At 49.8% G+C, this 24,510-nt stretch overlaps 7 protein-coding genes, 2 non-coding genes and 1 pseudogene across 10 annotated transcripts; 7 read left to right on the top strand and 3 right to left on the bottom strand.

The window, feature by feature from the left end:
* The first annotated feature begins 542 nt into the window (after positions 1 to 542).
* Positions 543 to 640, top strand: STEHIDRAFT_t327. Its single transcript has one exon. It is a non-coding gene; the product is annotated as a tRNA-Arg (tRNA).
* A 197-nt stretch (positions 641 to 837) lies between these two features.
* STEHIDRAFT_t328 lies at positions 838 to 934 on the top strand. Its single transcript has one exon. It is a non-coding gene; the product is annotated as a tRNA-Trp (tRNA).
* A 1,403-nt stretch (positions 935 to 2,337) lies between these two features.
* STEHIDRAFT_173038 (uncharacterized protein) lies at positions 2,338 to 3,600 on the top strand. The gene is made up of 4 exons (XM_007311221.1): positions 2,338 to 2,568; positions 2,819 to 2,938; positions 3,210 to 3,306; positions 3,388 to 3,600. Exons 1-2 carry the CDS (start codon positions 2,349 to 2,351, stop codon positions 2,845 to 2,847), a joined length of 249 nt encoding a protein of 82 aa, XP_007311283.1. The 5' UTR covers positions 2,338 to 2,348; the 3' UTR covers positions 2,848 to 2,938; positions 3,210 to 3,306; positions 3,388 to 3,600.
* Positions 3,601 to 7,900: 4,300 nt separating this feature from the next.
* STEHIDRAFT_116409 (uncharacterized protein) lies at positions 7,901 to 9,245 on the top strand (the record flags this gene model as incomplete). The annotated part of the gene is made up of 3 exons (XM_007311220.1): positions 7,901 to 7,993; positions 8,627 to 8,977; positions 9,003 to 9,245. The coding sequence occupies 3 exons, from the start codon at positions 7,901 to 7,903 to the stop codon at positions 9,243 to 9,245; spliced, it is 687 nt and encodes a 228-aa protein (XP_007311282.1).
* A 1,536-nt stretch (positions 9,246 to 10,781) lies between these two features.
* STEHIDRAFT_163533 (uncharacterized protein) lies at positions 10,782 to 14,031 on the top strand (the record flags this gene model as incomplete). The annotated part of the gene is made up of 6 exons (XM_007311219.1): positions 10,782 to 10,824; positions 10,934 to 11,035; positions 12,663 to 13,065; positions 13,182 to 13,371; positions 13,644 to 13,694; positions 13,810 to 14,031. The coding sequence occupies 6 exons, from the start codon at positions 10,782 to 10,784 to the stop codon at positions 14,029 to 14,031; spliced, it is 1,011 nt and encodes a 336-aa protein (XP_007311281.1).
* On the top strand, positions 12,400 to 12,497 carry STEHIDRAFT_t329 (annotated as a pseudogene). Its single transcript has one exon. The product of its transcript is annotated as a tRNA-OTHER (tRNA).
* Positions 14,032 to 14,461: 430 nt separating the features above from the next.
* On the bottom strand, positions 14,462 to 15,223 carry STEHIDRAFT_116407 (uncharacterized protein; the record flags this gene model as incomplete). The annotated part of the gene is made up of 2 exons (XM_007311218.1): positions 14,462 to 14,800; positions 14,876 to 15,223. 2 exons carry the CDS (start codon positions 15,221 to 15,223, stop codon positions 14,462 to 14,464), a joined length of 687 nt encoding a protein of 228 aa, XP_007311280.1.
* Positions 15,224 to 16,173: 950 nt separating this feature from the next.
* STEHIDRAFT_163531 (uncharacterized protein) lies at positions 16,174 to 17,805 on the top strand (the record flags this gene model as incomplete). The annotated part of the gene is made up of 3 exons (XM_007311217.1): positions 16,174 to 17,064; positions 17,120 to 17,193; positions 17,751 to 17,805. 3 exons carry the CDS (start codon positions 16,174 to 16,176, stop codon positions 17,803 to 17,805), a joined length of 1,020 nt encoding a protein of 339 aa, XP_007311279.1.
* A 483-nt stretch (positions 17,806 to 18,288) lies between these two features.
* STEHIDRAFT_116405 (uncharacterized protein) lies at positions 18,289 to 19,583 on the bottom strand (the record flags this gene model as incomplete). The annotated part of the gene is made up of 6 exons (XM_007311216.1): positions 18,289 to 18,335; positions 18,533 to 18,721; positions 18,910 to 19,099; positions 19,224 to 19,262; positions 19,315 to 19,361; positions 19,544 to 19,583. The coding sequence occupies 6 exons, from the start codon at positions 19,581 to 19,583 to the stop codon at positions 18,289 to 18,291; spliced, it is 552 nt and encodes a 183-aa protein (XP_007311278.1).
* A 2,922-nt stretch (positions 19,584 to 22,505) lies between these two features.
* STEHIDRAFT_69223 (uncharacterized protein) lies at positions 22,506 to 23,427 on the bottom strand (the record flags this gene model as incomplete). Its single annotated transcript, XM_007311122.1, has 3 exons — positions 22,506 to 22,952; positions 23,007 to 23,237; positions 23,293 to 23,427. 3 exons carry the CDS (start codon positions 23,425 to 23,427, stop codon positions 22,506 to 22,508), a joined length of 813 nt encoding a protein of 270 aa, XP_007311184.1.
* Positions 23,428 to 24,510: the final 1,083 nt, after the last annotated feature.

Raw genomic sequence — 24,510 nt, 5'->3', positions numbered from 1 at the left:
TCCACGATCTGTCAAGAACTTAGGTCTTCAACTCGGAGGTCGCGGGTTCGAGTTCGGAGACTCCATGGGGTAGAGACAGTGTGTATGGATAGACTTATGCGAGACCCTTCTATCTAGAGGTGCGAATGGAGTCGTTCGAGGATAAAAACGCAGTACTTCGACAACGCCTACAAAAACCCAGCAGAGAGCAGCAGAGAACACGAATGATGGTGGTGGTTGTAAAAAAAAACAAGCGCCTCAATCGGGTCCGCTCGGGATGCCGGATGGCGGGCCGGCAGTGGTGGCTCACAAAACTTCTCAACTCCGACTTGCTCTCGACTTGTCCTCAACCTCCATGGCAGCTCTCGAGTCTCTTGAGTCGTCCTCCTGTTCTCTATATGTGCTCATTTTATCGTGGCTGTGGGGGTCTCATGACGACTTGCTAGCGCTCTCTTCTTAATCGGCGTGCTCAGACTCGGGGACTCGGGAACACAGTGATCGCTCTGTTCTGTGTTCGGGTCTAACATCTCAACTGGTTCACAACTTCACTAAAGAGGACATCTAGCTCGATAGCGCAACGGTAGCGCGTCCGTCCTCTATTGTGGATCGGAATTGACCTAATTGTTGACGGAAGATCTCGGTTCGACTCCGAGTCGAACTATGGAGCGTGCAGGTCAATTTTTGATATTTATGGCTCTAGTTTCTTTGTCTTCCCTTTCTTTTGCTTCAGAGGGACAGAGTGGGTCGTGCTTGGGGTTTGGGTACGTTTGCTTTGATCTGGATTCTGGGTCACATCCCCAAACGGAGGAATCTACATCTAGAGGTGAGCCATCATGCAGGTCGCCTTGCTATTGACATAGCTCGATAGCGCAACGGTAGCGCGTCTGTCCCCAATGCTTGAGTCAAGGGCTTAATGATTGGCAGGAAGATCTCGGTTCGAATCCGGGGCGAGCTACTGGAGGTGTAACGAAGCTATCATTTTCCCCCATTGTCTTTCGTATTTCTTACTTTGAGCCATTCCGACTCGCTGGATGCTGGTTGTTTTGTTTCACATCCTTGGTATCTGTCTTGGGAACTATAGAACTACAGCCCGGTGGCGCAACGGTAGCTTCTCCCTCCACTTGTGCTCTTTGAGGTGCTTATTACAATTGACAGAAAGTCTCGGTTCGACTCCGAGTTGAGCTAATAATCCCTAAAGGTCATGGTTTTTTCTTCTTCTTCCTTTGATCGTGCTTAGGGTTGCCACGACTCGGTGTTAGGATGCTGGTTGCTTTGTTTCACATCCTGGGCCATTACTCAGTTATCTGTCTGGGAGCTATGGAACTACAGCTCGATAGCGCAACGGTAGCGCATCTGTCTCTGATCCTTCAGAGCGAACAATACAGTTGACTTGTGCCACGTGGTTGTCGTTCCGTTGATGGAGACGGGAACTACCGGTCCTTTTCCGACGCTCTCAACCCTCTCTTTGCCCTCTCTCGACCGAGTCCTTGTCTGGGCTGTTCCTCGATGGCGCATGTCATGGCGGTATCTATGTCCAAAGCACTAGTAAAACATATAACCTCCGATCTCCAGAAACTCTCGCTTTTTTTTCGCTTTCGTCTCTCTCACATTTGTTCTTTGACGGAAGCCTTTCGTCATCGTTGGAGAGTCTGGAGAGTCTCAAGCACTTGGGGTCTGCATCGATAGCTCTCCGAGTCCCGGAACATTTATTGCGTTCTGTTGCCTCTGTTGGATTTTCGTGAGCGAGTGAGAAAAGCACGAGAAATCAGAGAGGGCTTGCAATCACACTGAGCTGTGAGGCTGGCTTGTGTTAGGGCAAACCGATGCCCTACACAGGTAAACTCTTCATGTATTTATACTACTGTACAAATTATACTAGAATATTCTACAATGTACTGAAAGTGGCGGAGCCGGGTGGCGCAGCTGACTCAGCCTGACCGTGGAAACCTCGCGAAAAGTCTCGCAACGTCGAGCTGCACAAGCTGATTTCCAACAGCCTCCCCTGAATCTCTGCTTCGCTTCGCTTTGACTTCTCCTTCTCGGCCACCAGATCCACGCCCTCACTTAGATTTTTCCCTGGTACCCAGCACTAACCTCAGCGTGAAGTCGGTAGTCTGTCTTCCTAGAACAGGCGCAGTTCTCTGAGACGAAGAATCAATGAACACGACCACCAAGAACGCACAAACAATGCGCATACTGAGCGCTCATAGCCAGCGTGCACAACGTCCGACCCTGCTTCCGCTCGCACTCGACGCGTAGGTCGAATGCTTTGAGCATCGCCCCCTTCCTCCTCGCTATAAACCTCGCTATCTACCCTCCCATGCCCTCCACGAACGCCCACCCGCAACCGAACACCACACGAAACCGCAATGGGACTCTTCGGCCACTCCACCCCCCAATCCGTCCTCCTCGAGCATTTCCGCCTCCCCATCGGCCTCAACGCCGCCTTCTGCCTGCTCCACGTCGAGACGCTCGTCATGAAGAAGAAGATGTGGAGTATAAGTGGTGACGATTTTAGTATCCAGATTTCGCCGGGGCAGGATGTTGTGCGGTGTGATGGGCAAGGGTTTAGTTGGCGGGATCGCAAAGGTGCGTTCACTCCTGTTCTATGTCGTGGTTTTGAGATTTGATGAACGTTGCACACCGTCCGGACCAAATTCCTCGCTTTCCACAAGACACAGCTGACCGAGACTATGGACGACAATGATCTCTGTACTTTCAAGAAAAAGTTCTCTAGTGCGTTGCTCCCCTCCCCTCCTCTCCTCTTTCCTCGTCTTCCGCGTCTCCATTCCCCATCTCTTCATCCCTACTTCCTGTCACTCTCACTAACTCCCATCAGGCCCCACAGTCGGCTCCTCCCCCCCATGATCGCCTCCTTCCGCAACCTAGCCTCCGCAAACGCAGCCTCGTCATCGCACGACCTCATTGAGCTCAAATGTAAAGCGGACTGGACCGATCAGTGCGTCCTTTCTTTCCACTTTCTTTTATTCTTCTCCCAGCGTTGTTGGTTCGATGTGATGGACGGGGGAGTTGCGTATATGCGTTACTTTTGGTGTTCTTTTTTTCTGTTGTTATCTCCGCCCACCGCCCCCTCTTCTCTTCTCTCCTCTTCACTTCCCTTCCACCTCCATCCCCGTCCTGGATTCAAACTCAAACTCGTACTGACGATCACTTTCTCTCTTGCTTCCCTCCCTCCCTCCTCCCTTCCTCACTCCCTTCTTCGTCCGCAGACCAGCGATAATTACCGTCCTAGGCACCGAACACGTCGTCGGCCGGATATGGCGCAAGATCTCGAATATGAGAGACGTCATTGGAGGGCAGCACAGTGTACGTTTCTTTTCTTTGGTCATATTCTTGGGTTATTTATTTGTTTTAACATTCAGTTTCCTCTCTATTCGTTCACGTCAGCGTGACCTACCGTGGTCTGATCTTGCCCGTCTTTAATGTCTCCTCGTGAGAAATGTTACTCGATTGTTGACGATCTGCTTTCTTCTCCCTGTATTCTTTTTTTTCGACATCTTATTTTCGACGTGCGTTTGTCGTCCCCGCTCCGACCTCGTCTTCGACTGGATGTACACAAATGTGCAGTGGTCGACTATGTGGACTCAAATGTCACTGATAACTCCCTCTCTGCCTCGTTCGTTCGAATCAGCTTCGCGCTGAAACTTACGTTCGTATTCTGTGCTTGTTTCTATACTCGAGCTGTATCTTTGCCAGCTCGTCGTGCCTCTCGCTAGCGATGTTCTGCCACCAATAGTCTCATCTTGGCTAGGCTCTAAAGTTTCTATAGTACTCTGTAATTTGACGATTAAGCGCTGCTTTGGTTCTCTCTAGATGCGCTACGAGACCAAATTTGCAGGATGTGGTGAGAGCTTTCGAAGTTTACGTGGAGACTGCCCATGCAGCATTAGTTTAGTCGCAGGACTAGTGTGTTCACCGTTGCGAATATCGGGGTGAGCGCAGATGGGCATGATACAAGGCTCATGCGGGGTAGCGCTTCTACAGACATGAGAGCGAGAATCGTTCAAGTGCGCATGCGCTGCCGGTGTAGGAGAAGACGGAAGTTTGCAGGTACGTCAGCAATTATTTTTCCTACAATTCCTGTCCCCGCTTTGCCACATAGTCATATAGCTTCTCATGGATTCACCACTTTTCACCATCCCACTTTGCAGCTCCATCACTCACCTCCCTTCTCAACCCCTATCCATCCCTCGTCATGATGCATAGGTTTTACTCGCCTCTTCAAGCTCCACTACTCTCGTCCTCGTTCGAACATTCGTACGACCCGGTCTTCGCCCGACTACTCCGTCATAATACCTGTGCATCTACCTACGATACACAGAGGTTGACGATCTGTGCTGATAAATGGCCACACAATCTCGCGCTACGAAGGATGGACGTAATAATGGACGTGCTATGAGGCGAAGATGTCTCGAGATGTTGGTCTGAAGGCTTGTCCGATTGTTTTCTTCCACAAAATGCTCCGTGAAACACTGACCTTCCTTGCCTTTCTATCATACCTAATACACCTCCTCTAGCTGGACCCTCTCTTATTACTGCGAAAGACGCGGCTCTTCCACACGATCCGACTATAAACAGCAGTTCTTCCTCAACGATTTCCCATCAACTTCGTCCTCGCCCAGCCCTTGAAATATCCACACATAAGAAACTACCAGAATTGAGACGATGTCTTTCCGACGGCTCTTTGTGTGGTGTAACAGGAGAGGAAGCCATGGAGGAGGGGCTCGACGGACGGCAATTATGTACGTGGGTTTCATAGCATCCGGCCGGGGGATGGCGACTAGTGAGGGTAGTCTTCTTTCGGAAGATATCACAGTCCAGCTTCGTAATCTAATGCTTTTGCCTTTCATGGGGCTTGAACGGTACGAAAGTCCACATCTCTCCCCTTCTGCCCAATATTTCCGATCTTCCTGTCGCCAGATCATCGTGATGCCCAGAACTGATAAGTCTCTTCACTGTCTCACGTTAACCACCATGTCTACCGTCACTCTTGCGCTCTCCATGAAACTCTGTTAGCTCCTAACAACATACCTTCGACAGCCACCACGCCCCGCACTCGGACAGTATTTATTCTTCATATCTGCTGTCGAGTGCTCAGTCGTTTTCCAGCTCCAGATTCATCGCATCCACCTACATGTCGACTTCCGCGTCCGTCACATTGCCCATCGTTTGTGGCGCGCTAAGGCCCCATGCACCATCGCCACGACACCCCTTGATCTATTGGCCAGAGCAAGTCATTCTGCTGAAGGATGTCGTTGATAATTCGAGCGAGGTTGGTGGCATAGCAAGACAAGATATATTTATCGGTCGTTCCTTAACGCATATACATAATTACCGGGATAGACGAGCTCGAGTTTCGATCTTCGACGTAAGTGCATCATCGCCCTACTCATGCTCGCTCAAGTCCCTTCTTTGTATTTGATCTTCGACTATTCGACCTTACCCTTTTCATAAGACTTTTTGACTCTCGCGTACCTGTCGCTTTCCGCTGCGATTTTGCTCTTCCTACCCCTTAAATTGTACGCGGTACTAAAGATCCAAAGAGGGCTGAATTATTCGACGAGAAGTCACTGGTCATTGGAGTTTTCGATCTACCGGCGCTGTATGCTATCGGTGGCGAGTATGTTTCCACTACCACGATACTCTACTCTGTAGTAAACAGATCAAGCGATAGCCTTGATCTGGACTCTTGCTTGACAACGATAGGTGTTAGTTCTTTCTGAAACTAGCGCTCTTGCGAATTCATCTGGGCCCACGACCTCGCTTCATTGATTTGCGAGAAGGTTTACCACCTTCAAGCTGGACGATCAGGACTCCAGAATTCATGGGGTCGACTACAGCGACGATGTTCTTCCTATGAAAATGGGGCGCAGATCAATGACCATAATTTTATGCTCGGATATTTTATTCAGCATTGGGGCATGGGGTGGATTATATGTGGGGTTGAGATAGTGGCGGATGGTGTAACCAAAACATGAACGGGACGTACTTCTGAAGATACTTGGACATCGCAGGACGCAGCCTAGGCTCTTGATTCACCGAATGTAATCCCTTCCCTTGTGGCAGAAAAGCCGAGATTCATTAGTTTTACATCAAGGAAAGCGACAGGAATGTCTGTGCGCAGTATTGGAATATGATCGGTTTGTCTGCCCGATCTAAAGTGGGGATAATAGCTGATAACTGACCCACGATAAGACGAACAGAAGACTCGCCACGTTGCCGATACTCTTGTATTGACTTAGCCGTGTAAAACTCAGCATCTGAGATACGGAGACCATGCAGATCGACCTCGCCGCGTTTACATTTCTATGCCCATGAGATCAGAGCAGACGATGCACAGAAATCAGTCAGTTTCGGGAACGTTCGTCAAGCAGACAACTCACCGAGTTCTTCTCTTTGGCCACACAGACACAGCGTTAGCCCCCGGATCTCCATATAACGTCTTCAGAAATATGGGCTGGTTAATACTTACTTCGGAATATCGCATCTGCATCATAATCCAACTTATTCATCTGATCCCCATGGGTGTAATGGAGGTGTCGCGAGGTAGCGTAATTTGAGCCCTCAATGGGAATATTCTATTTGATTGGCGCCGAGGAAAGTAGCGACCCATAGAGAAGATCGAAATGTTTAAAAGGTCAAGCCTGAGATAGAGAAATAGACTGCCACACACCATTGGCCTTTCCCTATATATTACGTCAACTCCATCCCCACGACTAGCAGCTGGTTGTGAGCTCGATACCACTGCCTCCGCATAGCTCCTTATTCCTTCCGTACCCTCTCCCTTTCCTCGCACTGGCTCATCTCCAGGACGCTCATTTATCACAGAGTGTAAGGTGTCTTGATCCTGACGTACAGAACCATATCCATGCTGCTCGCCCAGTGGAGGCAGCAGCTGTTGCTGTAATTGTCGTTCGTAGGGACTCTCGGCATACGCATATGCAGTCTCGGCGTCGGTCCCTTCTGATGAGCAGCCGCAGAGTATATAGACGAATTTGAGAATAAATGACATTCTGAGAAGATGTTTCGCGATAGCTGGAAGATAGACAGTAGGATGAAACGAACGGAAGAATGGGAGGAAGAGTGAAATCCTGCTCTCTCATATCGCTTTGAGTTCCAGTGGCGTGTGTGGACCTCATGTTCAAGGTGAGGTCGAGGTCATGGCAAGGCGGCTATTATTATGACGGTCCCACGCCGGGATAGTTACAGATCCTATCTTTCTCCAATGCTTCCCTTCGTGAACAACTGTCGCATCAGTACTCATCGAGGTTACATGCTACTTACATACTTAGACGTGGTCAGCTCTCCTTTGCTCTTGGTCCAGTGGAGGCTTCTCTGGTTCTTCTAAGGGATTGTCGTAACTCTGAAATTGTTCTGTTTTTGACGAAACACGACTTTGCATCACCCCTTAAGTATCTGGGATCCTGACCGCACGGTTCCTCCTCTTTTTACGGGAATGGGAAGCGCATACTGTCAATAGCACTCGAAACGGAACCGGGCTCCCAAAAACCAAATCTACCTCAGTCTTTCACGCGGCCGTAAACGGAGCTCTGAATTCGATCATCAGCGACTTTGAGGATCCGGAACGGGCTGCCGATGTTTTGACCCAAAAACATGATGCCGACGACAAAGAGTAGGTAGCGTCGGAGTGTGGGTGCAAGGTGTAAATGGAGACGCGGGTGGATGAGCATGTGCTTGCGAGGTATCGGGAGGCCGAGTAGGAGATGGATTCGGACAAGTGAGGGTGCGCGGATGAGTTCGTGCAGCGGTCAAGTCGGCAGGTTCGCTGGTTGTCTACGAAAAACTCGTGGTGTCAAATTGAATGACTCTATTGGCGATAAAGATGTGTGCGCAACGTAGTATTTAAATTTGAATTGTAATCTACACCTCTCCTCGTACCATGAAACTGATTCAGACAGTGTCATTCCAGCATCAAGGAAGGGGCCGAGCGGTGATTGTTCAAGATAAGATTAAAATTTGCGTGATCGTCTCAGTGAGTGAGCTGAGTCCGTGTCGCATCATCTGGCCGGTCCTGGAATGAACGCTTGGAGTGTAAGCTATGTGAGGTGGAAGGAGAGAGCAGCGTAGCCTGATTGAAGGAGTCTGGGACAATGAGGCAGATACAATGAGGTGGGGCGGCAGAGGGAAGCAGTCGAGAACAGGCCGTCAACATCTACGGATATTGAGCTCACGAGACCAACAAACAAAGAAGATTTTGCATACCAAACATGTCGAGGACGTACACCGCGTACATGCAGAGGGACAGGCACACAAAATCTTAGAGCTGTGCGCAGACACAAATCCAACACTGCAACCCAGAACTGAACTAGTCAGAATCCAGCAGCGACTTTGAAAGCTATTCGAGGGCAGACCAATCACGAGGCCAGGTAAAAATTTGCGTAGAGAGGCAGCGGTGATGGAGTTATGGGGGGTGGTGAAGGTCGATGAAGAGTTGAAGAGGGAGAAGAAAGCATGTATCATCGACAGTTCATGTGTTTTCATGTTAGCCTAAAAATCGATCTCGACGAATGTACGGCTGTCTCGGATTAGGATGACAACACGGCTGCAACTCTTACAGAACCATCAGCACGACAGTAACCTGTGTTTACAAATCATTTATTATCAGTCTATTAGTAAGGAAGAACGGATTGAAGACCCAACTCGAACTCGAACGAAGGGGAAAATCAATAACGGCACACGACCACGACCCACGACACGTCTCCGGCACGTACTGCAGCTCGACCACTCGATCAATGTGAAGCTAATGTTCTGGCAGTATGACACGGAGCGCATGCTCGAGGTGTTATGGAACGAGATCTCGATTTACTATACATCACATGCGCCTCGAAGGATCATACAGAGTAAGGCTCTTCGTCTGTTCAAAATTCGAGCTTCGTTCGAATTTCGAGCCTCGCATGAACACCCAAACAGGGATAAGAATGCCCGAACGTCCAACTCCCCGAAAGTGAATAAGAACGTGAGTATATACCCACGGAAACTAGACAGCTAGACAGCCGGCCAACCAGTGCGGCCAATCAGGCAGCCCGTCCAAGCAGCTAGTCGACCAGTTAAAGCTAGCCGTTCGCCCGAGACGATGGCCTTTCGCCCGAGGCGATGGCCCTTGGTCGGAGACGATGACAATGGCCGTTCGCCCGAGACAATGGACCCGATACAATGAGGATGACGATGCATCGGGCGGGATACAACGGGTTCGAGCATTGTATGAGCTCGAGGCCGAAAGGTGACGCATTCCATCCGCAGAACCAACCTCAACCACCGAATAAAAGCGCAAAATGAAACGCAAATACGAAACGTGAGGATCGAAGAAGAGCGATAGAAACGAGATGCGGCGAAAAAAAATCCGAAAACCAAGGACAATCAAAGTCGAACCAAAAAAAAAACTGCACATTCTGCTACCCCCAATGACCTCCCTCATATGCATGTTCAAGATCTTGCGCTATATCTGGCCGACGAGAAAAGAAAGATAGGCGCAATGGGTGAAAGACGAAGGGCGAGGGAAAAAGAGTGGCGTATATATCTCAAAAACGAAGCAAAAACATCGCACAAAATCGCGGTGCTGGCAGTAGAATAAAAAGACAGAACGAGCGACGAACCAGTCCCACTTAAATTCGGTCGCGCGAGGAAGATGCTGCGTGCACGGGGGCGAGGTTGTGGACGGAGGCGATCATGCGTGAGGACACGACTGCTAGGTTCGATGGTGGACAATAAAGTAGTGAGCGATACGGGCTTTCGGGTATCAGTCATTATCTAGCTTACCTGAACAGCCTCTGGTCAACGCGATCTCTCAGCATCCTGGGTTATGAGCGAAGTAGCTTCGAGGGCTAACTTTTCTCAGCCAAAAGTTAACTTATCACGCGAATTTCGTGACCGAAGTAACTTCTGTCATTTCACAGTGACTTCGCCACTGCATGAACTTCGGCCATTAGCTCCATATTTCTGTAGCAGTTAAAGTGAGGCAACGTGCCAATGACCCAACCTACCGTACGGAATCAGGAGGGGACGATCATGGTGAGACCACTGGCGAACGAGAGATATGAGGGTGAGTACGAGTGCGAGTCACTGAAGAGCTGGAGCTGAGGTGCGAGGGTACAATCTTACACAGCACACGTGGGCCATAGATAGAGGAAGAGGGGGTGCGAGAGAGCTCCCAGAGGCCAGCGTGTAAATGACGAGGAGCCGAGGTCCAAAGAGTACAGTGTGAAGAAACAACGAGAAGCAGTCCTGGTACGCAGCCAGCTACGAGCATACCGGGAGCTAGGTTTCTTCGAGTTACAATGGGGGTGGTCGTAGAGAGAGTTGTTGTGATTCAGAACCGGAGGGAGGACTCATCTTACCCTAGACGATTCAAGAGGGAACGACGGGGTGTGCGACGAGGGGCTGTGATAAAAAGCCTACAGCGTGCAGAAACAACGACCAGCAGTCCCGGTACACACCCACATACAGGAATATCGAGAGTGAGTACTAGTTGTGTCCTCCCTATAGCGAGCATCTTCGAGGCGGGATGTGTGGCGGTCGTGGAGAGTTTCGAGTGACGATCGTCGTCGAGGAAAAAATCGCCCTCTCGGGCCGCGCCGGAACCGGATCGGAGCTCCGACTCCCCTGCCGCCACCTCGCCACCTCAATATCACCATGGCGTCGCCACATTGCGTCGTCCCAACCTCCGACCATCTTTCTTCGTCTTTACTCGCTGCTCGTCAAACGCACTCTTTTCCGTCCGTAACAAAGTGCTGGCGTTCCACAAGACACAGCTGATTGGGGCCATGGACGACACCGATCTCTGTACAGCCAAGAAGAAGTTCTCTAGTTCGTCCCTTCTCTCGATTTCCTGTCTCTTCACCCTCCTTCGTATCACTCCCATGTACTGACCGACCGGCCGAATGAATGACTTGCTAACTACCATCGCCCACGACAGTCGGCTCCTCCTGCATGATAGCCTCCTTCCCTCCGCAAATGCATCCACCTCCTCGCACGACCTCATCGAGCCGGAATGTACAGGGGATTGGCTCCGAGTTCGGTGCGTTCTGTTCTTTCTCTTTTCTATTCTCGTTTCATCTACAGGGTCTTGCATAATAAACTGGAAAGTCGCGCGCACAAAAAAGTTGCGTGCCTGGACCAAACAGAGCTGTAAATGGCAGGTCCTCTCGGCGATCCTCGGCAGGAATGGTGTGGCACCACCCTTCACGCAAATGTCCTGGCGGCTTCGACGTGTGTTTAGCCGTTCATCTGCTCCATTGAAAAGACAACATCAATAAAAAGACGTGTAAACGAACGCTCGATCTCCCGTACAACTTCCAGGGAGAAGGAGTTATGTTGATGTCAGCGGGCAGCCTTGGACGTCGGATTAACGCCGTCGGTCTGCATAACAGAAATGTTGATACAAAAGGCCACATTTTTTTCCTGCCAGATACAGTGACGAGAATTCTTTATCATAGAGCACGATACCGTATGCTCTAGGTGAGGGAATAAGGGAGCTCACAGAGAGACACTGAGGAGATGGATGAAACGAACGGTCACCAAATCCTAAGGTGCGCCACTGCCGAAGCCAAGCCGAAAGTACTTACCGCTTACGGCTTTGTTTGGTTCGGGCGCCCAGGATTTTTCTACGCGCGACATTCCAGTTTATTATGCAAGACCCTGTAGCACGGTACTACGGCGTCGCTTCCGAGATATATGTGTCGCTCTTCTCCATCATCCTTCGCACCCTCTCACTCTTTCATCCTCCTCACCCTCGTCTTTAATCGATTTCATCCTTCGCACCACTCTTCATCCTTTGCACCCCCTCCTACTTACGTGGTCCACCACCTTAAGCTAACTAAAATCCCCCCCCCCCTCACATTGACAACAAATCCAAACAGATCCGCATTAATAAGCCTTCTCGGCACCAAACGCGTCGTCGGCCAGATATGACGCAAGATCTTGAATATGAGAGAGGTGATTGGGGGGCAGCAGACTGTGCGCTTCTTTGTGTTCTTGTTTCTCTCTTAGATTTGTTTGGGATCCCTTCGGATCTTCGTTTGCTTGGGATGACGATGGAAGGGGTGTTTGTGTTTGCGTTTCGTTTGCTTCGTCCCTCTCGGTTCTTCTTGGATCCTCGCGTTTCGTGTTTTCGTCTCCTTTTTTTTCCTCTTCGGTGTTCGAGATTGCTCCTGAGGTTGAGGTTATTTCTACGCATTGCACGCGTCGCATTTCGCCGCGGAAAGTCTTATTATAAATCAGCCTCAGCACGCGCTCGAACCCAATCCGAACCGGACGTATCGTCATCGTCATCGACATCGTCTCCAGTGAACCACTATCGTATCTCGTGAATCGCGTCTTGCTCTGTTCTGTGTTCGGGTCTAACATGTCGACTGGTCCACCAGAGAGGACATCTAGACATCTAGCTCGAAAGCGTAACGGTAGCGCGTCTGTTCTCTATTGTGCATCGGAGTAGACCTAATGGTCGACGGAAGATCCCGTTTCGACTCCGGGTCGAGCTACTTTCTGGACGTCAGCTTATCTTTTATGTTGGTGTAAGCTGTGGCGTCTCGGGATTTGGATGTAGGTTGCTTTGTTCTACGTCCTGGCCCATGACCAACCTTACATCCTCTTACAATTCTTCTAACCATCGAGCGACGCTGACCGTCTTTATCTTGGTCGTCTAGGCGGGCTTCTGACCTTTCATAGAGCCGAGTTCCACAGCGTTCTTCTCCAACGACTCTCCTCCCGCTGCAAAACCTTCAATTCCAAGCGTCTTCACCACTACGTCCAACCCCCTCATGTTGGTGCCCCAATACAGCCCCTCTTCCAGGACGGTTCAACCGCCACATGCGACCTCGTCATCGGCGCCGACGGGATCAAGTCCATGATCCGTCGAAAAATGCTCAACGAACAGGCTCAGCAATTAGAACAAAGAGGACAGGTCAACGAAGAAGCTGACCTTCGGGGTCGAGTCGAACCGAGGTTGGTTCATCGCACGCTTATCCCTGCGGATAAACTCCGACAAATAGCGCCCCAGAATCGAGCACTTTCCGTTCCTGCACAGGTCGGGATCGGCTTTCAGTCTTGGTATGTGTAAACCCTCGCTGACCTCCTTGCCCTTGCGTAGTTTCTAGGAAGAAATGAGTGAGTTTCCTTTCGTATATCGGACCGGCTCACTCGATGGCCATCTTATCAGATGGTAGCGACTTGCGTTTACAGCACATCATGGCCAATCCAATATCTCATGGACGCTACATCAACTTCGTCGCATTCGAAGCGGATTACTCAAGAGAAGGATCACTATACACAGACCCATGGATCTCGACAGTAGACTTGCGCGCGTTGTCCAGATCGTTCAGCAATTGGGAGCTTGACGTCCAGCAAATTGCCAGCGTACGTCTTCATCCCTTTTCGTCCAATCATCTCCGTGACCTCTGTGTCCTCGTGATAATCGATTGCCTGAATTATCTTGGATTATCTTAGTGCTTAGACAGTCTGACAGTAAATTGATGGGCTGTAAATGTCATGAAACCTCTCAACACTTTTTCACACGGCAGAGTCGTCCTGCTTGGGGACGCGGTAGGTCATCATTTTTGTCAAAACGCCACCCCATGTACTACAGCGTCCGCGAATAAACCTGCCTCCTGATACCGCTCACTCTTCAGGCGCACGCAATGACACCATTTCAGGGCGCAGGAGCGGGTCAAGCTATAGAGGTATGTGCACATATTCCAATCATACCACCCACCCCCTCCACTCGCTATCCCGACGCATCTCATCTCCGCTCGTCATCTCCGCTCGGTCCATCCATCGCTCACGAAACAACAATAGGCCACCTTCATCCTCTCCTCCCTTCTCTCCCTCCCCCTAACGACACTCCGAACGCTCCCCCAAGTCCTCTCAATCTATTCCCGCGTCCGTGTTTCATTCGCGAACAAGATCGCCGAACGGTCACGGATGAAGGGCTTGGATTTCGCGTTGAATGGGTATCATGACACAGGGAATGGGGCGGGGATGACGGAGTTGGGGGAGAGGATACGCAAGATTTTTTAGTGGGCTTGGGCTTCAGATGCGGGGGTTGAGTTGAGGCAGGCGACGGAGATGTTAGAGAGGGAGGTCGGCGGTCGGAGATGAGAGTGGGACCATGAATGTGTATCGTGAGGGGTCCGAGTTGTATCAAACAAACGATATTGTCCGGTAGAAAGCTTCATATACCTGCCCAGTAAGAGCTGCATGCTGTTCACATGATAGTCGGGCGCGGTATCATTCTCTGGTTTCATTGCGGACTAGATGATTGACAGCTCGATGTACGCGAAGATTTAGAACGTAGATAGTCCGTATACCCTTTCCGTCAAAGTACACTACTGCAAGAGACTCCAACGAAGAGAGTAAGTGTTTGCCCATGAAGGTAATACCTGATCCAGAATGAGACGGTCAGCTTTCGGCCAGAGATTAGTTTTTTTACATGCGGCATACCAATCACCTACGCCGACCTTGTAAGTTCGGAGTCGACCTGCTCTCCAAGAAGCTCCGCCATCTCTAAGACGAAATCCTTGACCCTGGGTCCGTCATCGATTTTCCAGGTCCCCCAGACGACACATTCCTTCCTGGTGATTTTCCTTTTTTTACAGCCGTATATGCCCCACTTCATGTCAACCCTATTGTGCTCGAGATTGCATCCAATACAAAAGCCTCCTAAATTCGATGTACCTTGGCCGTGAACTTTCTCCAGTTTTACGGAAGGCTGATGGATACGGAAAAGTTCTTCATTGGGTAAAGGGAGGTTCCGCAAAACATTTGCATACCGACGCCTCTGATTGGCCTGTATTTCCGAGTCAAAAACAAGTCAGATATGCAATACAGACCATGCCACCTGCTAAGAAAGGAGAAGCCATACGTTATAAGGATTGAGCTCTGGTCCTCGATCGATAGAGGCGACTCGGGGAACGAATTGGGGAATCACCCGGGGAACAACTTGGGGAGCGGGAGGTGCAGCGGCTTGTGCAGCGACATGTGGAACGACCTGCGGAGATACCTGGAGAGCGACTTGAGCAGTGACCTCAGGCTGAGGAGCAACATGTGGAACGACTCCGGAGATGATCTGCGAAACGACATGGGGGCCTTCTTGAGGAACGATTTCGGGAGCGACTTCATGCTGGGAGACAACTTCGGGAGCAACCTCAGGCTGGGGATAGTCCGGAGGAACGAATGAGGGAGAGACTTGGGGGATGACCTGGGTACGCATGACTTCAGGCTGTGGAACGACTTAGGAAACGACTGAAGGAACTACTTGTGTAGCCATGACAGGGACGAGATAATCCGTGACCTGAAGTCAAAGGTACCGTTGACGGCTAAATCAAAGTTGGAGAAAGATCGAATAAGTGCACCGAAGCTAAAGACACTTACAGAGTATACAAGAACGGATCTTATTCAGATATTCCGATGATCTGAAAACTCTGGATGAACGAATATTGCAGGAGAGTGCAGAGGAGGGAGAGACGAGGGACGGGGCTGCTCTGTGTGTGCGAACTCGCCGCAGCAAACCCGGGACACTTATATGAAGTGTACAAGGTTTGGGTTCCGTATTTGTAGCAAGTTTGAGAGAGAATGCATCCCGAAACATTGAGTAGGTATCTCCCGTCCCAGAGCACAGAGATTGCAGCGAGGTCTCCAAAAGACCGTGTAAGTACTGTTCGCGAGGTGCAGTCATCCTTATAATAATTGACGATTATCCGGAGTAAGACAGATTGAGTCCGCGGAATTAATGCATTTTTTCCCGTCTTCTATAGAACGCCGGATTAGGATTCGTGAGCTTGAGCCGAGGAGTGAAAATAAGGGTGAAAGTTACAGTGCTAACTTGGTGCTAACGCCACCTAAATGACGCCAGTATCAGGTGCTGAACCTTTCCCAGAAATTTGCGTATGTACCATCACCCACCCTTGAGGCTGCCGTTCGTGAAACCTTCCTATAAGTGCCCCAGGGTTCCTCATCTCAAGACGGTACGGAGCTCAGAACCTCTCAGAACACTGAACGAGTTCGGAACTTCGAGGTGCTGTATCCCGGGGTCTTCCGACATTTGGACTCCGAGTCGGGCGGTACCGAGGCGGTGGGCACAAATTAAGACCACATTCAAACGTATCAGGGAAGCTCCCAAAACGTTCGTCTCGCCTGAGACTCTTCTCGTTGTGAACAAGGATGAGTGGTGAGACTCAATCTTTTCTGCAGGATGCAACCTCTAATGCTTGTCTAGCCATCCAGAACCTCCATAATACCGACTATTACGACGCTGGTACACCTCTCACCCTCGACCTCGGCGCGGCGAGGCGTGTGACCGTCACAGTAGTTCAACACTTGTCCTCGACCACGAGCCAGGTTTTCACCGTCAAAATTTCCACCGATGAATCACAACGTCTTCACTTGCCACCTTCAGACATCTTCGTCATGAAGATTTTCGACTCGCGCTTCCTGAAGCATCGTCTCGAAGACGATCACCCGTGGAACTTAGAACTTGAGACCAAGGCGCGCGAAATGCCCGCTAAGCGATCCCCGGATGGCGAACTGATACACCCACATCATGTTGGCACGGAAGACCCTCTCGAATGGGAGTTATTCTACCAGAACACCATGCTTGATATGTTCAATACCGAAAAACGCGCCTATTCCATCCTCCGTTCCTTCCAAGGCCGCCACATTCCTCGATGCTACGCCTCCGGAACGCTATGGAGTCCTCCTGGTGAACGCGCTGTCAGTCTCCCCATTTTATTATTCGGATATCTTGATGGAGAACCGTTGGCGTCTTTCCACCACGATGCGACGCGCATAACGCGCAAGGTTTACTCTTCACTTCATCGCCTTCTTCGAGAATTCAAACGCAAAGGGGTCGCCCATACGGACATTCACGATCATAATATACACCTAGTCTCGGTGGGCCGTGGCAAATACAGGCCCTTCATTCTAGATTTCGGATGCTCGATCATACGGGAAGGAATGACGAATGAGGAATGGGAAGAGGAGTATGATGAGTTGGGCGATCTAGATGCTTTGAAGTACGTGTTCAGGCGCCTCGGGTTTGAGTACGGCTTCCAGGTGAGTATTCTTGAACAATCAACCTGGTTGCAAAATTGCTGATAGATGACTGTAGCCGGACCGTGGAATCAAGAATCTGTTAAGGAGTATTTTGTATCTCTGGAAATCCCACATTCTCGACTCCGTCAGGTGCGGAATGGTCTCTCGGTAGACATCGTTCCAGGTGCTTCACCTGGACAGTTCAGTATCTCATCAGATACCTCGGTGGTGAAGGTTTTCAATAAATGATCCCGTGGTTATACCGTACTTATATATACATTGTTCCAGTCTTACACGCCACTGTCGGGGGAGTTGGAATCGAGATAAGTACCGTCAACTCGAGCATTTAATGTGCGACTTGGATGCATACTCGGGAGCGATATCTGTGGTATATCGACGGAGACGATGTCGAGCTTAGGGGATCAATACGGTATTGGCGCTCCTCTGAAGAAGGCAACCGATCGCGAATAATACTTGCACCGAGCTCGCAACTCCCGTGACCCGCTACGCTTATATTCCACAGAGCCTGTCCCAGAATCGCATACTGCACGCTTCCAGCGTACGGTTTAAGTCCATAAGATAACAACCATAAACATATTTGGTACTTCACAATACCCCGCCATACTACTGCACCGCGTATACAGGATGCGCTACTCCGGGCTTATTGGGCGCCCCAGTGGCACTGATTCCGGATTTCTCCGCAACAGAGCCATGCGCGCCAAATTTGCGACGCCCGCATTCCTCCTCTCACAATCACCGTGAGCGTTACCCGCCTGGTGGTTCATCCCTCTTTCGTTGTCTTTTTACTCTAGTAGCGACTAGTCGTGTCAATTCTGCGACTATAGAAGGTCTTTTGACTGCTCTGTTGACCGGTTATTGAGCTTGAGAGCCGAGACGACTTTCTCGTTCGAAGCTGGCACTATTAGTGGACTGCTCGGTGCGCTGTGGTGAGCCTATTCTCCTCCCTTCTCCTTCCTGGGCAATACTCCTCTGACGAATCATCTTGGTGGTGACTAGATTGTGTCTCTGTGCTTATATTCGCCTAGTACGATAAACGTTCCAACACCTTCACAACAGCTCTGAGCCCGCTATGGTAGATGCGTATATTACCAACATGACGTCTTCTGTTTTGCAGACTCTTGACAATGTCGATCACTACAACTCTGGAAAATCGCTTATGATAGACATCGACGGCATAGGACCTATCTCCGTCACCGTCAATCAGCATTTATCCTCGACCACGAGTTAGACCTTGTCGTTATTGGGCCTGACCCATCTTAATTGTTGCCACACTAAAACATCGATAAAATTAAGAATGATACCATCAGTCCAAATGCCTTGGAAATGAGGAAACAGAAACCCGTGGGACAGAGTGAAGAGGATCGAAGCGAAGGAGTGGCACCGAGGACTGAGATGTGGATTCACCAAACAAACAAAACAACGACCGAGGAACAAGAAATCAACGGAGGGATGAACGACTAGAACTCACTCTGCGTCTTATCCCAACCCTTCAACCACTTCCTGATCCTCGATTTTTCTCCAGCTGCAGTGTTGAAGTTGTCGAGCACAAAGTTTCCGCATGCAGTCCACTGTGCTCGACGTCCTGTAGGCCGAATGTCGTTGTGTGGCGCGCCGACATGCGAGCCTGTTGCTGTGTAGCGGAGGGAGACGAAGTTCTCTGTGTGTGCCGACATAAGGAGAACGCAGTAAGTATTGTTTCATGATGTTTTATGATGGATGTAGTGGATGAGGGACAGGAGAATAAGGGATGAGTGTTCGTCATATGTGCATTGAAGCGTACATAAGAGGCTGGCACTTCTAAAACTCGAGGAGGGAAGAACGATGACGAAAGATACGACAACGCACCCTTAGCAATCACATAGTCAAACCTCACAATCTCCAGATTATTCAACGCATGCATCACCTTGGCGTGGCTCTCCGCGTACTCCTCAGCGGTGTGCGCATCGGGGAAGGTGGAACGGGCTTCGAACGTGTTTCCCGGGGCGCAGAGGTGGGCCACGGAGTCAGAGCCGGCGTTTGTGGGGGAATATGCTATCTGCATACGATGTCAGTACGATGAGTATACGCTCATGCCAAGTAAATGACAGGTCGAAAATGAGAATAAAAATAAAGGGTAGTGTTCGTGCTTCCGACGAAACTCGAGAAGCGGGCTCACTCACCTCCATATACTCCAGCACGACTTTCACATTCTCTTCCTCCTGTGGTGTCAAATTCTTGGGAAACAGCGCGATTTATTTCTCCATACCGAACCTGCGCTTTGCCTCGGAGGCCGAGAGGGACGTTGGTGACATCGAGGTCTTGAGATGGCGGCGGTTGTGGCTGTGTTTGTGTTTATTGCAGGTAGGATGATGATCACCGCGGTTGTGTATCTGAGGTCGTGGTTGAAAGAGAGCGCTTGAAACTGAGATATATATGAGTGCCTACTCATCTTATACATAAAATCCAGTGAGAGCCGGAGACGAAGGGAGAGCCGACGTACTTTTGCTCCTTTCACTCCTTGCGTCATCCACGATGTACATTTAGACGGCACCCACCCTGTTAGACCGAAGGAGATTAAGGCGACTCTCATGGATCCAATTTTGGCTCCCTGGGTACTCGTACAATCGAAGTCTAACACACCACGGAATCTGAGGAGTCTCGGAGGTGACTGGTGGAGTGGATTCAGGGAGCTTGGTTCGCAGACTCGCTTCTTCACGGGGAGTCTGTGCTATGGGCGAGGGACTATGTTTTCGATACTACGCTGATCGTAGCCGCCAGTGATATGGCATGCGAATATTGATCGTCTCCGGTATGTAAGATTCCATGCTTGAAGCAGTCTGACATACCTTCTACGACACTTGTTCAATCGAGGCCTACACATAAGCCTCGTTCAGAGTTCACGTCGAAAGAGTGTTCAAACACTCTTTCGACGGTCGTTGACGAAGTCCTCGAGGCTTGGCGGCGAAACACTCCTTTGTGAGCCAATCAGGAGCGAGGAGGAATGAATACTGTGATGGCCGAGTAGGAGTATTCAATCGGCAACGCTCCTGATTGGATCACAGAGGAGTGTTTCGACCGCCAAGACTCGAATACCGTTCAACGACTGTCGAAAGAGTGTTTAAACACTCTTTCGATTCCAACTCTGAACGAGGCTATAGTGAACGGTTTGTCGCACATGTTGGGAAACTCTGTACTTTGTTGGCGGAGATAACAATGTAGCGATAGCGAACAGATCCTTTCTCCCATACTGCCGCCACAGAAACTCATTATATCTCCAAGAATGGTGTCGCCACAGTAATTCATGTCCTCGATCAGCGTATGACCTGGAACACCCCTAATTATATGCTCAACATGCGGAATCTCGACGTTGCAAGTGCAGATATTAGGCCTCGGCTTGGGGTCCTTGCATCTTCTCTTCACCGGTACGCAGCCTCATGGTATGTTGCAAGTTTCGAAGTTCCCAACCTAGTGGTGTATGATCACGCAGCTGATTTGGATTATGTTAACGAGCTTGTGGGCGCTATAAACCTCCGTGAGCTCTTCCATCCATTGCGTTTGTCCCATCTTTCACTGAAGCATCCTCAATGCCTATATTAGAATCGCTCGCGATCATATTTACTTGCATCTTTTGCTATTGCTTTACTATTCATCATATCCGATACGATCGAGAAAATGTCACGCGCACCTACAGGGCGACCAATCCACCTGAAGAAACCATAACCTACGAGACAGTACGGCTTGGACGGGCAGGATCTGTACCCAACATGAATCGGGGGATAGCAGCGGTTATGGGCTCAGGTATTAAGGAAGGAGCTCCCAGGATGGAGACGATGCCTGAGAACACCCATCAGATCAAGACGTGGAGGAATTTTATTATGACGATGATGGGAAGGGCGTTCGGATGGGCTGATGAGAGGACTGCATCTGGGTGAGGTAAAGCGAGATTGTCCATGATTTTGATACCAGTGAAATCCTCGATCTAATTCAATCTCGACCGTAGGTCACCAAATGCTCGTTCATCTCTGGAAAGCATGGTCAGAGACTGACGCTCCGAGTTATGCTGATAGTATGTCGTTCTTCTCTGCTGATAAGATGCTGCACATGTGAACTCCTCTTTCCTAGGCTCGGTTTCAGTGGTCCGATGTAAAGGCGGCTTCTACACATCTTCTCGCCATGGCAAGGCTATGCACATATGTACTATCAACGGTGATGACCTTTCTTCTGGACATTTCCATTTTCCCAATGGATAAGAGTGAGCGTAGGCTTGTTTCTACCAAGTTTCTACAGACAGAGTCGAGGTTGAGTTGACGGTGTATTGTAAGTATGGCTTCGGGACACAGAAGTTGACAGAACCCTTCAAAGACTAGGTAAGTACTCGCGATCGAAAAGCTACCCATGGTGGCCGAGCTGAGGCTGAGGATCAGGAGCCGGAGGTATGGTTGGTTGTTGGTCGGTGGCAAGGCTGGGCGAAAGGCGAATATATCGTATCAGTGTGGCGTTACGGGTGCAGTCGGATGGCGGAACTGGGATAGTCCGATGGGTTACTCACCTTTCGTTGCACCCATCGCTCCTCGACGTCCTCAACCACGACATGATGCAGCAATGGAGTCTTGATATCCTCTGTTCAGGTCTTTGTATACTACGCTCTGTACTGTTTCTTCTGGCTCCTGCCGATGGCCCAACGGTAATAATATCGGTCTTCAGACATGGACTCGCTCTTAGGTCTATTACGGGGGATCTATAAGTTTTACGGCTTCTGTTCGGTCGCATCAATACTCCCTATTACCGCTGTACATCTCAAGTCACCTCGTGTCGGCTAACTCTGTGGAAGCAACTCCATAGGTTCTCACTCATTTCCGTTATATATCTCATCTTTCTGAGCACCGTGCAAACTCGTCTTGTGGAAGTCTACTTAATCTGGTGTCTGCTTCCACCGAAATCCATCCCCCGGGCTACATACATCGAGGTTTCGGAGCTTCAGACAACACTAGACACTATTGAGACACTACTGCCTCTGCATTTGTCGAGCATATGACTCACATTCATAACACTTGGTACGTCGGTTGGATGCATGGATCACTTGTTGAATGTTCGTTGTCACACTTGTTGTCCACTTTTCCATTGTGATTATGTGGCGATGATATATTTCTGTGATAACACGAGAACAGCTGTCATATCTTTACACGTGGTACACTGCGCGCATACTGTACGATTTCGATCAATTCGGCAGTCACGCATCACAGCCGTTTTGGGAGATAGCGGCAATAATTTTCTTTTGATTTGTTGAGGATTTGGAGCTTTGTCGGAAAAATAAAAATCATCACGTGATGCCGAATTGATCGAAATCGTACAGTATGCATTCTCTGACGTTGTGTCCGAGACACCCTACTCCCCTTCGCTACTTCAATGTCCATGCAAGCACCATGCCCTGATATAAACGACTGTCCATACCATTGAACACATTACCAAACCTCGCCCACACCGCGAAGCTCCTTCTCGATGTGGTCAGTTAAAGACGATGCAGTGCTGAACCACGCCTTGCACTTCGGACAGCGAAGATCTCGCCTGTCATGCGCCAAAGACTCGAGGTGACTGTGCAATCCCTTGAGAGTGCGAAAGGTACGATGGCAGAGATAACATTGGTATGAGTCTCCGTTGAATGGTCTTGCATTGTTGACGTAGTCGGCATGGACAGATGAGGCCACGTCGTTCAGGCGGCTCGTTGACGAGCGGTATGACTTCACCTTTGGCGGACATGCTGTCGAGGATTGCCGAACTTGGTTGCGACCCGAATAATGACATGCACCGTCATATTCGATGTGATCTGCCATGCAGGAAGGCGTTGCGAAAGTCTTAGCGCAGATGGGACATTCGAGAACGTGTTCGTTGTCTTCATACGATGAAACATGCTGAGCAGATCAAGAGCATGAGTATTTGTGGAGAGCTGAGAAAGTAGAACAAACCTCTTCTAAAATGTGAGAAGTCTCAAAGTCGCGGTAGCAAACGAAGCACCAGTGATGACTGGAACGATTGGCGAGGTGCCGGTAGAGTATCCGCATGGACGAGAAATGTGTTTCGCAGGCGAAGCAGGAAGGGTCTTCCGGATCGTTCAACGACTTGACAGAGGAGTCGATGAGGCGGGAGGTGTTGCATGTGTATGCATACTGCTGATGGACCGCGGCTGTGCGAATATGCTTTGGAAGAATTCAGCACAACATCTTGGATTTCGATCGTGAACTAAAGACTTACCTCTTGCAGGATGGCTCTCGTATGGAACAACCTCTTGCAGCGTTTGCAATAGTGGTGATTTTCTTTGTCACGACAGTGAGTGTGTAGCGAAGTCTCATCTGGGAATGTTTCGTGACAGCTTATACAAAAAAACATGCCTTTCAATTCATGAGTCCCGGTCTGATTAGCTTGAAATATGCGAAGGGCTGACCCAAGGCTGACCTGGGTGAAGTTGAGTTGAGTGACGGTAAGGGAGCTCGGGTCGCTATTAGAGGTTGGCTCGGCATTCTGAGGTTTATAACCCACCTACTAAGGTCTACGAGGACTCGACGCCACAAGAATTCGAGATATACACAATGCGATGAACACGCACATCGCACCAGACAGACGAGACAAAGAAGCTTGGGGTGATCACACCGAAACATGAACGCGATCAAACATGACTGAAAGGAGCGTCTGATTATTGCGAAAGCCATAACAACTAATAATCATGGTGGCGACATATTGGCCGGTTTGACCATCTACCTCCAATAAACAAGGTGTACGACAATACTTAAAATCTGAGTTATCTTACCAGGCGCAATGCGTCTCGTGATCAGATGCTTTGCATATTGTATACCCTGCGCCTGTAGGCGACACACATCCTGGGCAGAACCACTGCACGAAAGACATATACACCGAGTAGTAATTCCTTATCACGTCCGAGCAAAATTCAATACCGTTTGCATTCTATTGTGATCTGACTACTCGATCATGTAGGTGTCTTAGTGGACCCGCACGTATTGGTGTGGCGGCAGGTGGAATAATTGTGTGCCGCTCACTAGAGACCCCAGACCGGGTCACAATAACACGGCAAGTAACCCGGTCATGCGCGCATTCGCCACCGTAAACCTGAAGCAAATTACCCGGTGGCTCTCAGAACGGGTTATTTTCCGTGGGCCAAAACCGGGTTAAAAGAACTTACCATATGCATCATTTCACCCGGTGGTTCTGAGGGGGCTTGACCGGGTGATTTCAGTGCTTTCGGTGCGTTTCAACCCGTTATTGGTTGCTGGCCTGGTGGCCCGTTCAGGTCACGCTTTCCACCCTGCACATCACCGGAGAAGATTATATAGACACAAGTTATATATTGCAATGGTAAGGATATTAAGGTAAAAGGACAAGCTCAAGCCTCTGTGTAGCAATGGTACAGTACTTATACACACAGTCGGTGACATCCGGAGTTGGTAAATCAAAACA

The sequence above is a fragment of the Stereum hirsutum genome (genome assembly GCF_000264905.1).
Source record: "Stereum hirsutum FP-91666 SS1 unplaced genomic scaffold STEHIscaffold_24, whole genome shotgun sequence".
Taxonomy (NCBI): Eukaryota; Fungi; Basidiomycota; class Agaricomycetes; order Russulales; family Stereaceae; genus Stereum; species Stereum hirsutum.
Note: the sequence above shows the minus strand (reverse complement) of the source record. Positions and strands in the feature narration are given on the sequence as shown.

Coding starts and splice junctions, on each gene's coding strand:
- STEHIDRAFT_173038 (XM_007311221.1), top strand. CDS start 2,349: ATGGGACTCTTCGGCCACTCCACCCCCCAATCCGTCCTCCTCGAGCAT. Junction 2,569..2,818: donor TAGTTGGCGGGATCGCAAAG/GTGCGTTCACTC, acceptor AACTCCCATCAG/GCCCCACAGTCGGCTCCTCC.